The following is a 13,994-nucleotide window of genomic DNA, read 5'->3' as shown; positions in this document are numbered from 1 at the left end:
CATTATCCGGCTGTATTTTTGTCTAAAAATGACATTGGGGGACATTTGTTTTTTACGCCGGGCTTACAAATGTCCCCGCAACTCCGGAGCTCAGGGGATTTATGTAGAGGCGCATTGCGCACGTTGCCCAACAGAGCTGGCGTAGGTTTCAGTATCATTTTTCCACTGGAAAAATGATAAATGCGACGCATGCAGAAGCCGTGCCCCCTCTCATTCTGCCGCACCCCCCCCCCCAAAGCCTCCTCTCCACCCCACTGGTGAAGGTGGCGCAGATGGGCCTGATGCGAAATAAATATTCACAGATAGACCATTGGCGAATATTTTTTACTCCGATCGGGCCCATCTGCACCTAAAAAAGGCATTTTCGCCTTTTAATAAAGGTCCCCCATTGTGAAACAGCCTTAAAGTGCCTTTGTTCATCATGCATGTTTTATTTTGTAACAAATGTTTCACAACTTCCTCTTCCACTCAATGACATATTTTAGAAATAAAAATAACTCATTGAGCTGCCAAAAAGTGACCAATGCAGAACACCTCTAGCTGTGGATTTGACAAGAGACAGACAGCACACATGCCCCTATTCACCAGACCATTTACAGTAGCTGTACTGGAGCTCCATTTACTTAGTATCTGAAATACTCATGGGAACAAACATGCCCAATTCTTGACATAAAATAAACATTAACTTCAGGTGTAGAGAAACATTTTCAAGCCTCAGGAGACCTTATCCTTTTTCTTAAAGGTCTGAAGACTACATATACTGTATAGCAACATGATATTAGTCAGTCCCAAAATTCTATATAGATTAGGTTTTAAAAGAGAGTTTAATTTTAAAAAAGAATACAGGTTATAGTTTTCTTTATTTTCTCTATGATAGTTAATTGTTTCCTATGTTGGTATTCTAAACTGGTAGTTCTTTGATATCTTGTTATTCTACATATTGAATGAGCCACTGCATACACTTTTGTACTGTGCCCATAAGAGGTTGTGTTAGATCTTTATTAATCCAATATAATAAAAGACATTCAGCTTATAATGTTTTGAAATGGGTGATAGTATAACACCATCATTTTCTTTTCCCAGCTTGCAAACATGATATTGCCAGAGGATGAAAACTTTCTGTTACTTTTCCGTAGAGAAACCCCCTTGGATAATAGTGTGGAGTTTATGCGGGTAGGTGTGACTAACAGTAATAATGGCATATTCTTTCTATATTCTTTAACCCCTTCAAGACAGAGCCCTTTGAGGTTCAGATATCCAGGTCAAATTAATGCAATGTTCCTCCTCGCCTTCTAAGAGCCATAGCGCTTTTATTTTTCCACCTACAGGGCTGGTTGGGGAGTCACTTTTTGCGCCATGATCTCTAATTTTTATTAATATCATATTGGTGTAACAGAAAAATTTTGATTGCTTTTTATTATTTTTTTCTGATATACAATTTTAAAAATCAGCAATCTTGATGTTTCCACACCCCCCCCCCCCCCCGTTTACGCGGTTCACCGTGCAGGAACAATAATGTTATATTTTAATAGATGGGACAATTCCGCATGCTACGATATATAATATGTATATTTATTTATTTATTTTAAATTGGGCAAGGGGGTATTTTAAACTTTTATTGGGATGGGGGTTATAAGGTTTTTTTTATACTTTTAAAAACTTTTTTTTATTACACTTTTTCACTTTAAACATGCAATCAGTAGATTGCATGTACTGATCTATGCTATGCCATAGCATAGATCAGTGTTATCTGCAATCTATGAATAGAGCCTGCCTGAGAGCAGACTCTATACATAGATCGCCCATCTGACAGGACAGAGGTAAGTGACTTACCCCCGCCCGCCGGTATAAGTGACCATCGCTGCGGGGTCCTGATCACTCAGTGACAGAAGCTTGTTCTGTCACTAAGTACCTTAAATACTGCGATCGCTATAGATTGTGGCATTTAAGGGGTTAATGGCACACATCAAACCCCCTGAAGTCAGGAACGTATATGTACATTCCTACTGCACGGGGTATGTCACTGACAGGAAGGGGAAACAGACTGGTTATAATCCATAAATCATTCTAAACTAACATTTAGGGTTTTTTGATACATAGGGGCATTCATTTTGTTTAGGCAAAGTCAGAAGTGTATTTGAACAGAATGGGAAATATAAAGGAAGGACTTATACTTCTCCTTTTTTGGCTTTGGCTCAAAAAACTGTGAATAATAATGGTCACAAAAAGCTATGTATGTTACTCCCATTAAAGGGAATCTGTCAGCTGTAAGTAATACTACAAACTGCTGACACTGTAAGATATCCATTAGATCAGGGTGACACACAGGGGGAGGTTTATGAAACAAGATGTAAAGTGAAACTGGCTCAGTTTCCCCTAGCAACCAATCAGATTCCACTTGTCATTCCTCACAGACTCTTTGGTGAATGAAAGGTGGAATCTGATTGGTTGCTAGGGGCAACTGAGCCAGTTTCACTTTATATCTTGTTTGATAAATCTCCCCACAGTACTTTTCATATATACGTGATTCCAGAATGCAGAAAAATGCTTTTATTATATAATAAGAGTCAAAGAGAGCTTTCCTGAGCTTGGTAACACCTCTTTGACTCCTTGTAGCAAAAAATAAAATAATTTATCTTCATTCTGGAAACACAGACAGATATGTGAAAGGTGTCCTGTGTCTCCTTGTCCTAACAGCTATCTAACAGCAGTTTGGAATGTAAATTACAGCCGACAGATTCCCTTTAAAGTAGTGGGTTACCTAGAATTAGAAATAAGAGTTTGAGTTTTTGCTGAAATGGCACCACTCTTAATTAATTATTAATTTTTTATAATATACTATACTATACTATACTAATAAGTTATAATGTCACATATGGTTCATTTATATGTTACAAAATACTGTATTAAAAAAAACTACTTTTTTTTCTAGATTTGGAGGAAATATGATGAAGACAGCAGTGGATTTATTTCTGCTGTGGAACTCAGGGTAATTTTTTTTGCCTTATTACTGTTGTATAATTTTCTACCGTCTATCCAGTAGTGGCTCAATGCTCCACCATAGTTATACTGTATTTATGTCCTAAGGATATTTATACAGGACCCAACAGTGATATAGCTGCTGGGATGATTGACCCTGTGTTGAATAAACCCTTCCTTCTCTCCTTTGCCTTGAGAAGTATCAGCCTCACATTGGTAACATGCTATTTTATAAGCCAAAGAAACCTTCTTAGACGAACCCTTTGTAGACAGAACATAGATGATAACATTATTTAGGACCCTCATGCAGTATATTAAGCTAGGGAAAAAGCCAAAAAGTAGGCAATATCCAAGCACAAAAATTTTGTGCAAAAACTTTTGTGCAAAAAATTTACTGCACAACCAGGATGGATATGCTTTGAAGCAATCTTAAAGTTCTTGACAATGCATAGAGATGAGTGCATTTTGAATACATGTGGCTGAAGAAGTTCGATGTAGCCTTAAGGAGTCTGGGAAAACATGGGTACAGCCCCCCATTCAGACTGCCTGATTTACTAAGACATGCACCTGGCGGGCACATAAATCTACACCTTCTCCTGAGCAGCTGTAGATATCTTCCATGATTTATGCCTGCTAAAAAATCTGAAGTTTTGCCCATGCCAGGGATGTGACAATAAATGACCCCCTTGGAGTTTTCCACACATAAACACAGAAGTATTGATCAAAATTTACCAATAGCATAAAGTACAATTTTTCTGGAAATAGTATGCTCAGATGTCATGCAGATGAGGAAAAGCATTACAAGGTTTTTTCACATACTAGTGACATATTTCATGTTTGCAAAAGGCTAAGGGGCCTACTCTACGGAGCGATAATAGGCCGAATTGGGCCGATTTGGCCGATTATTGCTCCATGGAATAGAGAGAACGATGGGAGAAGGAGCGCAGAAGACCTGCAGCCTGCATAGGTAATTTATGATGTTTAAACAAGGGCTGCAAGGACATTGGTAACGATGTCCCTGCAGCCCTCGCTAAACAATTATCGGGCCATGAAATAGGCCCAGTAAACGAGCGCCGATCTAGCGCGCTCATTTACATTGTTGATCAGGCCCTGGTCGGCCCATGGAATAAGACCCTAAATCCAGCTGCTTAAGAGGTTAATTCATAAACAGGTATCAAGGAAAATTAAAACTTAATCTACAAAAGTTACTGGTGATGTTTTCTTTTTTAATTTCAGCTTTAGAAACGGCCATCTGCTTAGTACAAAATTGTAAATGAAATAAAATAGTGATTCCCGTCTGGAAAATGGCATTTTGCTTCTGCAGGACAGTCTTCTTGATAGCTTCAGCAAGATAGATATTTGATCTATGTTTAATGCTGGTCCGATAGAAAAGATTAGTTCAGTATTGATACTAAATACACAAGTGTTTAATGATCACAACGGAAAAAGACACATCTGGTAGCAAAGCAAACACATTGCCCAGAGGAAACATTAGTGTCCACTTAGTGTATTTTTTTGCAAAGCCATTAGTAAATGAAAATAAATGACATATTACAGCACCACACACAGGTTCTCATCAGTACACTGACTAGCAAATATTTGTTATCTATATACATCATCTCAGTTAGTGACTACATTTGCCAGGCTCTGAATAAAACATTTATGGTATCCACTTAGACTTGACATGTATCAACCATTAAGAGATGATGATAAAATAATCTCAATGCAGGATACAATACCACATAATATAATATGCCGTCCATACACCGAATGAATTACTCACTAAAAGAAACACTTATCGTCATCATCGATCAACAATGCCAATATCCACTATAGAATTCCTCCTCTCCCTTTGATCTGGCGGTCCTGGTAAAGACCTATCCTAATTCAACTTGGATATTGGAATAAAGAGCACTCACATCCATTGTATATATAAAACAAAAACGATTTGGATACACTTCCATACTTCATGTATACTGTATATATGTGGAACTCTTCAGAATAACAGGTGGAAAGATTCTACTCAATTGCTATATGAACTGTTTGAATGTGGATGTAAGTGCAATACATTGGCCTAACTGTTCAGACATCAAGTGCACAACTAAACCTGGTGCAATTGGTATCACAACTTGACTTGGTGAGTGGTTTTGTGCGTATTATTTTACCATTTGGTTTGACCATTCCCCTGCAACATGGAGCTCTTCTTGTTTTGCTCATTTCCTAATGTCCTAAGTGCAGATTTTTAGCACATAGGAAAATCTGTAATTATCTTACCGCATGACAACCACTTTATATTACATCAAGGCCAGGAAAGAAAACAACACGCTAGAAAATGGGTCATGTATTAATGCTTTTATTAACCTTCTTCCCATTCAGTTACAGTGGATAATGAGTAATTCACATCAGTCCTTCAGACCTTACAATCCTAAGGTCAGTTCATACACAATGGATGTAGGCAGAGTAGCACAACTGCTAGGCATGATTTGATTTTTTTAACCATAAATCGGACTCAAAAAGGAAGGCATCCTAGGTTTTTGCTTTCTTTTTTTCCCTATTTGCCCGTAAAATCAGCCAGTAAAATCATCATTATTGGAGCACATCTCTCTGTCTTAGAAGGAGATGTCCAGCCAATAACAATGTATATAAATGGCCGCACAGGTAATATAGCGATCATTTGTGCTGCCCAGCTGCTTGGTTAGTCATGCCATGTAAAAACACTGCAAGCGAGCTCTGCAGCCACATATCAGGTCGTGTAAAGGGGTGCTAAGAGTTAGTAGAATTCTTCAGAGCAGACTCGCTCATATATTTCAGCTACTGGACCACAATGATCCACCGATTGCTGATGTGGCTTCATTCTGAAAGGGAATAACAACAAACATATTTATATCTAAGAGTCAAGTTCACTGATCAGCCTTCACATTTACATTAACCACCAGGCTAATATCGTGTAGGTTTCCCATCTACCACCAACATAAGTCTGGCTCATCAAGAACTGGGCTCTACAAGACCTCTAAGGGTACTCTGTGGTATCTGGCTCTAATGTGTTAGCAGCAGTCTTAAGCCATTATTACATGGGGCAAGTCAGAGGAGCAAACGAGCGAGAACCTATCAGGTCAGCACTCGCTTCCTCCTCGTTCCCAGCTTGCTGCCGCAACTATTACACGCAAGGGCCAGGGGAATGGGGGGTGCAGGGAGCTGGGGGGGGGCTACTGGGTGATCTTTAGATTGTCCAGGCAGCCCATAGAGGATAGCAGCAGTCTGCTGCCGCCTCTTTTTTACACTACGCGACGGTAGCATATCACTGCTATTGTGATCGTTGATTTTTCATCATGTTGAAAGACAACGATCAGCCGACCTCATGCATGTCGGTTGATCATTGACTTCTATTACACAAGACGATTATCGGCCGTGAGTGCTGATAATCGCTTTGTGTAATAGGGTTCTTTATACTGTGGCCTCCAAGAGTTAAACTTTTTTTTTCAGCACATTCTACAGATGCTTAAATTGATTAGATTGATTAGATTGAATTTGGAGAAGTCAACAACTTAAACTCTTACCAGTTTCCTAAACCATTCTTACAGCAATCTCTGCAAGGTGCATTATCCTGTTGGCAGAAACCACTGCCATAAGGGAATACAATTGCCTTGCCATGAAAAAGAATTTACTTGTCCTTAAACAATGGTAATAGGTGATACATGTGAAAGTTGATGAGATTTTTACTAGCTACTTGTAGCTTCCATTGCTTTGGGCCAGGCAGGCTAGCCCAAAGGCATGAGCACTGAGGTTTAGAGACCCAACAAATGTTCTTCCTTGGACTGTAGTGATCCAGGGGAGGATATAGTGATACCAGAAACCCTTGTGGATGCAGAAGGATCAGCTGGTAGACACACTCACTCAATGGCAGAGAACTCAAAGGTGTCACATGTGACTTAGAACGGAGGACACAGGATGTCTGACGAAGTGCTATGTAGAAACCAGTCCTGGATATATGCAATCCTGATCCTGACAGTCTATGCACACCAACTAAGTGACTCCAAAAGTATACGGCCAGTAAAGGCTGGAGACTTGCAGCCTATTATTTCCCATCCTTTGAATAGGGCCATTGTCACAAGTCAACCAATGTTATCATGTTAGCCGTCAGTATTATTGTTACAGCTGATTATGTTTGGCTATTGTTCTAAACAACTATCTGTCATTGAAGTATTGTTACTGTTTTTCTTACTTTATTTAAAATTATTATTTACTACACCAGTAAATTTCAATCCTTTGTTTATCTTGTTAAACTAGAATTTCCTACAAGATCTCTTTTCACAACATAAAAAACAGATCACTGGTGATAAACTGGATGAATACACAGACACAATGGTAAGTAATGATTCTTAGTGCAAGACCACTTTTTTTTGGCTGTGACTGACGGTAACAACTGCACTTTGTGTAAACACTTGGGAATTGTCTATTTGTAAAATCCCTTTGAAATGCTCTTTTAGGGTGCGTTCACACCTACCGCATCCGCAGCTTATTTTTCCAGCGGAAATCCGCAGGTCTGGTAGTGCAGATTTAAACCTGCAAGAAATCTGTGTATGTGTGCGTTTTGCGTTTTTTCTGCATCAAGTTTATCGCAACTGAAATGTCAGTTTAAAATGTCTTTCATTCTAAACGGACATTTCAGTTGCGATAAACTTGCTGCAGAAAAACCGCAAAACGCACACATACGCGGATTTCTCGCAGGTTGAAATCTGCACCACCAGACCTGCGGATTTCCGCAGAAAAATAAGCTGCGGATGCGGTAGGTGTGAACGCACCCTTAAAGGGAAACTAACAGCAGGTTAAAAGACTTGCTGTCATGTTCCCATAGAGCCAGGATGCTGAGCATTAGCGTAATTCTCTGATCTTCATCCTCAGCGCCATTTTAGGTAAAGGAGAAGTCCAGCCAAAACATATATTTAAGTATGTTATTGCCCAACAAAAATATACAAATTCTCAATATACACTAATTATGGGAAATGCACATATAGCAGGAGATTTATGAAACATGGTGTAAAGTGAAACTGTCTCAGTTGCCCCTAGCAACCAATCAGATTCCACCTTTCATTTTTCAAAGAGTCTGTCAGGAATGAAAGGTGGAATCTGATTGGTTGCTAGGGGCAACTGAGACAGTTTCACTTTACACCATGTTTCATAAATCTCCCTCATAGTGCTTTATTCCTTCATTTACTACAGCTTGAAGTCTTCTATTCCTAGCAAAAAATGGTGACTTCATGACCCACTACATAACATACAGTACAGAGGTTTGGACTGGACTGGGCGCAGGGCGGACGGGAGCATGAAGCCGGTTAACCTCTAGTAACAGTTCTGGTGCGAGACAGGAGAGAATTATCATAATCCGGGTGGTCTCTCGCCCATCCCTGCATCGGAGCTGTCATTTTCTATATTGCGTGGGAAGCCAGTAGACCTAGAGAGACGACTGCTGCGGGAGCTGCTCTCACCAGCTCTCCTCTCTTCCGTTAGACCTGTCAGCCTGTGCTCTGTCACTACTGTCCGTGTAGCCGACCCGCCATCCGGACCTTCTGCATCACTCTGCGCTTGGGGAGAGCAGGCTGTTCCCTTTCTCCCTGGGCACAGCCTGCTCTCTCCCAAAGAGCAGAGTGACACAAAAAGTTTGGATGGCAGGTCAGCTACACGGACAGCAGGGACGGAGTACAGGCTGACAGGTCTGACGGAAGAGAGAAGAGCTGGTGAGAGCAGTTCTCTTAGCTGTCTTCTATTAAGGTCTACTGGCCGCCCACACAATATAGAAAATGAAAGCTGATTATTATTAGTTTCCGTCCAAAAAGACATCAGCAAAATAACAGTGTGTGAATATAGCTTTAAAATAAGGGCACTTCTTGGTCACAAATTTATATGGAATATAATAATATGTATCTCGAGCCATGTTCATTGAATTCGAGCATGTGAACATCTGCTAAAAGCATCTTTGTGTAGCACCTATAATAACCCTATTTTCCCTCCAGGCTATCCATAATTATTTGTAGAAATAAAGTTCACATTTGGTTAAGATTTATGTCTGGGAAATATACAAGTAAATTACCCTGAAATGTTTCTCATTTTACAGACATAGGGATTGTACTTTTAGTTTTATTTTCTTATTAACTGAACATGCAATGACTAACAGTGTTTATCTAAATTTAGATGAAACTCTTTGACAAGAATAAAGATGGCCGTCTGGATCTGAATGACTTGGCAAAGTAAGTGATTTATACTAAAATTCTGAATGCTTCATTTTATTAAGGGTGAATTTGCAAATGGCAGATTCACCTTAGCGTTTACTACGCCATTTATGCAGGTAAAATCCTCTTCAGACGACATGGGGAACAGACTTTAAATTTCTGATCCACATGTTGCAGAGATTTTTATTGTAGATATGTGAGCTAGCTGTGGACTTTCAACTTTCAAATTTTCATTCAGGAATTGGCACAAATTTTACATCAGATTTCACTATATATGTGGTGAGCCCCCGGATGGTGTTATAGCGGTGGGACGGCCGGTTACTTGCTAGATGGAAGTGTGAAGCCACTTTTGTGGTGGATGGCCAAGATGTTACAGCCAGACCTTAAGATCTTGTCACGTGACGCCAGTGCCAGGTGGGCACACAGATGTAATGACACGACTGCTTTTAGGCTGGGTTCACACACTGTATACTTCAGGCAGTATTTGGTCCTCAAGTCAGGTCCTCATAGCAACCAAAACCAGGAGTGGATTGAAAACACAGAAAGGCTCTGTTAACACAATGTTGAAATTGAGTGGATGGCCGTCATATAACGGTAAATAACTGCCATTATTTCAATATAACAGCCGTTGTTTTAAAATAACAGCAAAAATTTGCCATTAAATGACGGCCATCCACTCAATTACAACATTATGTGAACATAGCCTTTCTGTGTTTTCAATCCACTCCTGGTTTTGGTTGCTATACAGCCTCACAAATACAGCCTCAAATATACATAGTGTGAACCCAGCCTTAAAGTGTAAGGTTGGTTGTACCCTTCTCCCCTGTGGTCGGTGTCCAGGGGGTTGCTACTGGATCCCTTGGGATAGTGTAGTCACGGATGATACAGTCACAGACGGCCGAAGCAGTGTAATGACCCTCCCAAATAGTAGGACCCGACATCCACAGAAAGGGGAAATGTCCCAAGGTTGCGGTGTATATGCTGTGTAGGTGGTAGTGAATAATCACAGACTCTGTGGATAACGTTGACTTGATTTACTATTGGCAAATGTGCAACAGGTGATACAGATGAGCTTGGATATACACTTGATAAAGTTCCAATAAATACTTGAACATAGAACCACCAGTTCTCCGTGATAAGTGCTGAGTAGAATGTAGCAGTGTTGGTAGAGTTGTACTGAGGTAGCGTAGTAAAGAGGAGGGTGCCATGAGAGTCTCAACCCAAGTAGTAATGTGCTCTGTGGGGATGTTGGAGTATATAGAAGAATACTTTTAGAAGAAGAAGAAAAATGAGAAAACCTGTGCCTGTAGATTGACCTATCTAGAGTCTTCACACCACCTTATGCCCACTAGCGTTGCCTGAACCGTACTAATAGGTGACACAGGCCCCAGACCTTTTTACCAGGGATGAGCACAGTGCTGAGGGTTCCCTGGCTGACACTTGCGCTGCGAGATGAAGTTCATAGACTTTTACAGTAACTTTGCTCCACCCGGATCAGTTCCCTGCTCTTTGGCTCTTTAGTGGATGCTGTCCTGCACTGTTGTTTCTCCTAGTCCACGGCGTGGGTTGAGGTAATCTGTTGGCTAGTCCTCTCCTGAGGGGTTTAACACTGCATCAGACGGGGGTATAAAAACAGAGAGAAGTTTGTAGCAGAGCACTGTCCTGCATCCTACCCATGCGGGGGAATGACTAAGACTACTCCTCTTCCTTACGAGGGGACCTGGCAGAGGGCCAGGGCCCAGGCAGGACCACTGTGGAGAGCAATCTGGTCTGTGTCCTTCCTCCACAGAATCCTGACTAAGATTCCTCCTTCACCCAAAGGATTAACTTCCTATCCAGCGTGTAAGGCGCGCTGAGGTTGGGTGAAAAGAGTGAAACAGAAGAACAGAGAGAAGAGGTGATAGGACAGAAGAAAGTGAAGATCCTACTGGTCCACAGATTTTGGTCCACACAAACACAATAACCTTTAAGACACTTCAGCCGTGAATCTTCTACACTTCAATACATAATATAGTGACATCTAGTGGTCATCTCTTAATAATTTGGCTGCAACAAGACCACAAAAAGTACAGACTTTTGCTAAGGGTGTGAACAATAGTAACACCCCTAGTGGGACACCACATATACAGTATAACAGGGGTAATATCTGTGGTCAGACCACAGCAAAATCTGCATGTTCATATTGCATTTTTGTGTACATTTTTAATTTTCTGTCTCTACACGTGTTTTGTGTTTTTGGAGCATACACAAATGTAGTTAACTACGCTTTGTGTATACAGCATAAAAAGTATATGTTGCAATCCTTTTTCCTTTATATTGTAAATCAATGGGAAATGTATCCTGCTTCAGGCTGGGTTCACACTACCCAGACAAAAAATGCCCAAAAGTAATTACAGTCCTAAACGCACAAAAAATTGTATTATACAAAATCCAAAGGAGGATCAAAAAAAATGCAGGACAATCCAAAATAAATATACTTATATTTCTTTATTAAAGTAGAATTTAATTTAAAATACATACAGAAAAAATAATAAATAATAAAGCACAAAACTTGGGGGAATGAAACAACACACAATACATAGAACGGTGATGGGACATAAAGCAATGTTTTATGAAGTCATATATTGCACATGCATGAAAGTTGAATTTAATATAATCATGGCAGTATAAGCACCCTCCATTGAATAAAAAAATAGTGTAGATAGTATTTAATTAGCAGCAAGGAATAAAGTGCATAAAGTGCATAAGGTAAACAGCCTATTTAAAGCTGCAATTTGCTGAATAAGCAACTATCAAGGTGAAGTCACCAACAAATATATATCAAATAGACATACAAACTAGGAGGATGCGTATACTGCAACAAGTCCCACACACCTACTCACCCTACGCACGTTTCGCGTGGCTCGCTTTGACAAAGCGAGCCACGCGAAACGTGCGTAGGGTGAGTAGGTGTGTGGGACTTGTTGCAGTATACGCATCCTCCTAGTTTGTATGTCTATTTGATATATATTTGTTGGTGACTTCACCTTGATAGTTGCTTATTCAGCAAATTGCAGCTTTAAATAGGCTGTTTACCTTATGCACTTTATGCACTTTATTCCTTGCTGCTAATTAAATACTATCTACACTATTTTTTTATTCAATGGAGGGTGCTTATACTGCCATGATTATATTAAATTCAACTTTCATGCATGTGCAATATATGACTTCATAAAACATTGCTTTATGTCCCATCACCGTTCTATGTATTGTGTGTTGTTTCATTCCCCCAAGTTTTGTGCTTTATTGGGTTCACACTACGTATATTTCAGTCAGTATTGTGGTCCTCATATTGCAACCAAAACCAGGAGTGGATTAAAAACATAGAAAGGCTCTGTCCACACAATGTTGAAATTGAGTGGATGGCCGCCATTTAATGGCAAATATTTGCTGTTATTTTAAAACAACGGCTGTTATATTGAAATAATGGCAGTTATTTACTGTTATATGGCGGCCATCCACTCAATTTCACCATTGTGTGAACAGATCCTTTCTGTGTTTTTAATCCACTCCTGGTTTTGGTTGCAATATGAGGACCACAATACTGACTGAAATATACGTAGTGTGAACTCAGCCTAATTAGGGTGCGTTCACACCTACAGGATCTGCAGCAGATCTGCAGCAGATTTGATGCTGTGTTCAGTTATTTAAATGAATTCTGCTGCAGAAAATCAGCTGTAGATCCTGTAGGTGTGAACGCACCATTAAGGTATACAGCAACATTCATTCATAGCATCAGTTTAAAGGGGTAGTTCACACAAACAAAATTCTTACAAATCAACTAGTGCCAGAGAAATTTACTTCTATTAAAAAATCTCCAGTCTAAAGCTACATCAAAGGGAAAATTAAGAATATATTACTCTGACTATATCACATATTTGGCATTGGTACTCCTGTTTTCCTGTTGTGCTGTTGTCTCTGAGATGGGGCATGACCTCTGCATGTGCAGTATTTATTACAATTTACGCTGACATGCAAAAGTAACTTGTTAGTGAAATGTCACTAATGGAGCACAGGGAACCGCGATGCACCTAGATTTACGTTGAGACATGTGCCTGTACATAAACCCTGCCTGCCCATGTGCTGACGGGGAACAATGTTTTAGATGCCAGTCTTGATAAATATGCCCCACCCATGTGTTTTGTATGTTGTTTGGGTGGTGTGTAATTTTTGTATGCCTGCACTCAGGTTATAATTATGTGATAGTAGTGCTTACATATGATCTATACTCACCACAAGCCCCACTCTTTTCCCTTAATAATCCCTTGCAGCTTTTTCCCCCAAGAGGATTGTGCCATGTGGCCTGGGCTCTCTGATCCCTTATACCTCACAGCGATTCTTACTTGTCTTGTACCTTTTACCTCACAATGCTTATCGCTTTCTGCATATTACTATACCCCACACCATCCTGTGTTTTTTTGCTTTATATCTTCTGCTAAGGGTGCGTTTACACAGAGAGATTTATCTGACAGATTTTTTAAGCCAAAGCCAGGAATGGATTGCAAAGGAGGAGAAATCTCAGTCTTTCCTTTATGAGCTGTTCACTGGTTATAGTCTGTTCCTGCTTTTGGCTTCACAAATCTGTCAGATAAATCTGTGTAAACGCACCATTACTCCACCTAGTCCTAGGTGTTATACCTTGTGCTTTTTCCTCCCTGGGCCTTCTACCCTCAGCTTATTTTTCTCTGCCTTGTGCCTCACGCTTCCTGCTTATTCCTACTGCACACCTTCTGCTATCTTCTCCAAGCC

The 13,994-nt window shown here is 40.1% G+C and overlaps 1 protein-coding gene across 1 annotated transcript in view; it reads left to right on the top strand.

Annotated features, from left to right (window-relative positions):
• Nucleotides 1-13,994, top strand: part of SCGN (secretagogin, EF-hand calcium binding protein) — a 57,221-nt gene that overhangs the window by 23,589 nt on the left and 19,638 nt on the right. Inside the window, exons 4-7 of the mRNA XM_069960144.1 lie at nt 1,084-1,173; nt 2,933-2,989; nt 7,267-7,344; nt 9,169-9,224. Of these exons, the coding sequence (XP_069816245.1) occupies nt 1,084-1,173; nt 2,933-2,989; nt 7,267-7,344; nt 9,169-9,224 (281 nt within the window). The remainder of the gene's footprint in view (nt 1-1,083; nt 1,174-2,932; nt 2,990-7,266; nt 7,345-9,168; nt 9,225-13,994) is intronic.

The sequence above is a fragment of the Dendropsophus ebraccatus genome, chromosome 2 (genome assembly GCF_027789765.1).
Source record: "Dendropsophus ebraccatus isolate aDenEbr1 chromosome 2, aDenEbr1.pat, whole genome shotgun sequence".
Taxonomy (NCBI): Eukaryota; Metazoa; Chordata; class Amphibia; order Anura; family Hylidae; genus Dendropsophus; species Dendropsophus ebraccatus.
The sequence above is the reverse complement of the archived record's forward strand: the minus strand, read 5'-3'. Positions and strand labels throughout refer to the sequence as shown.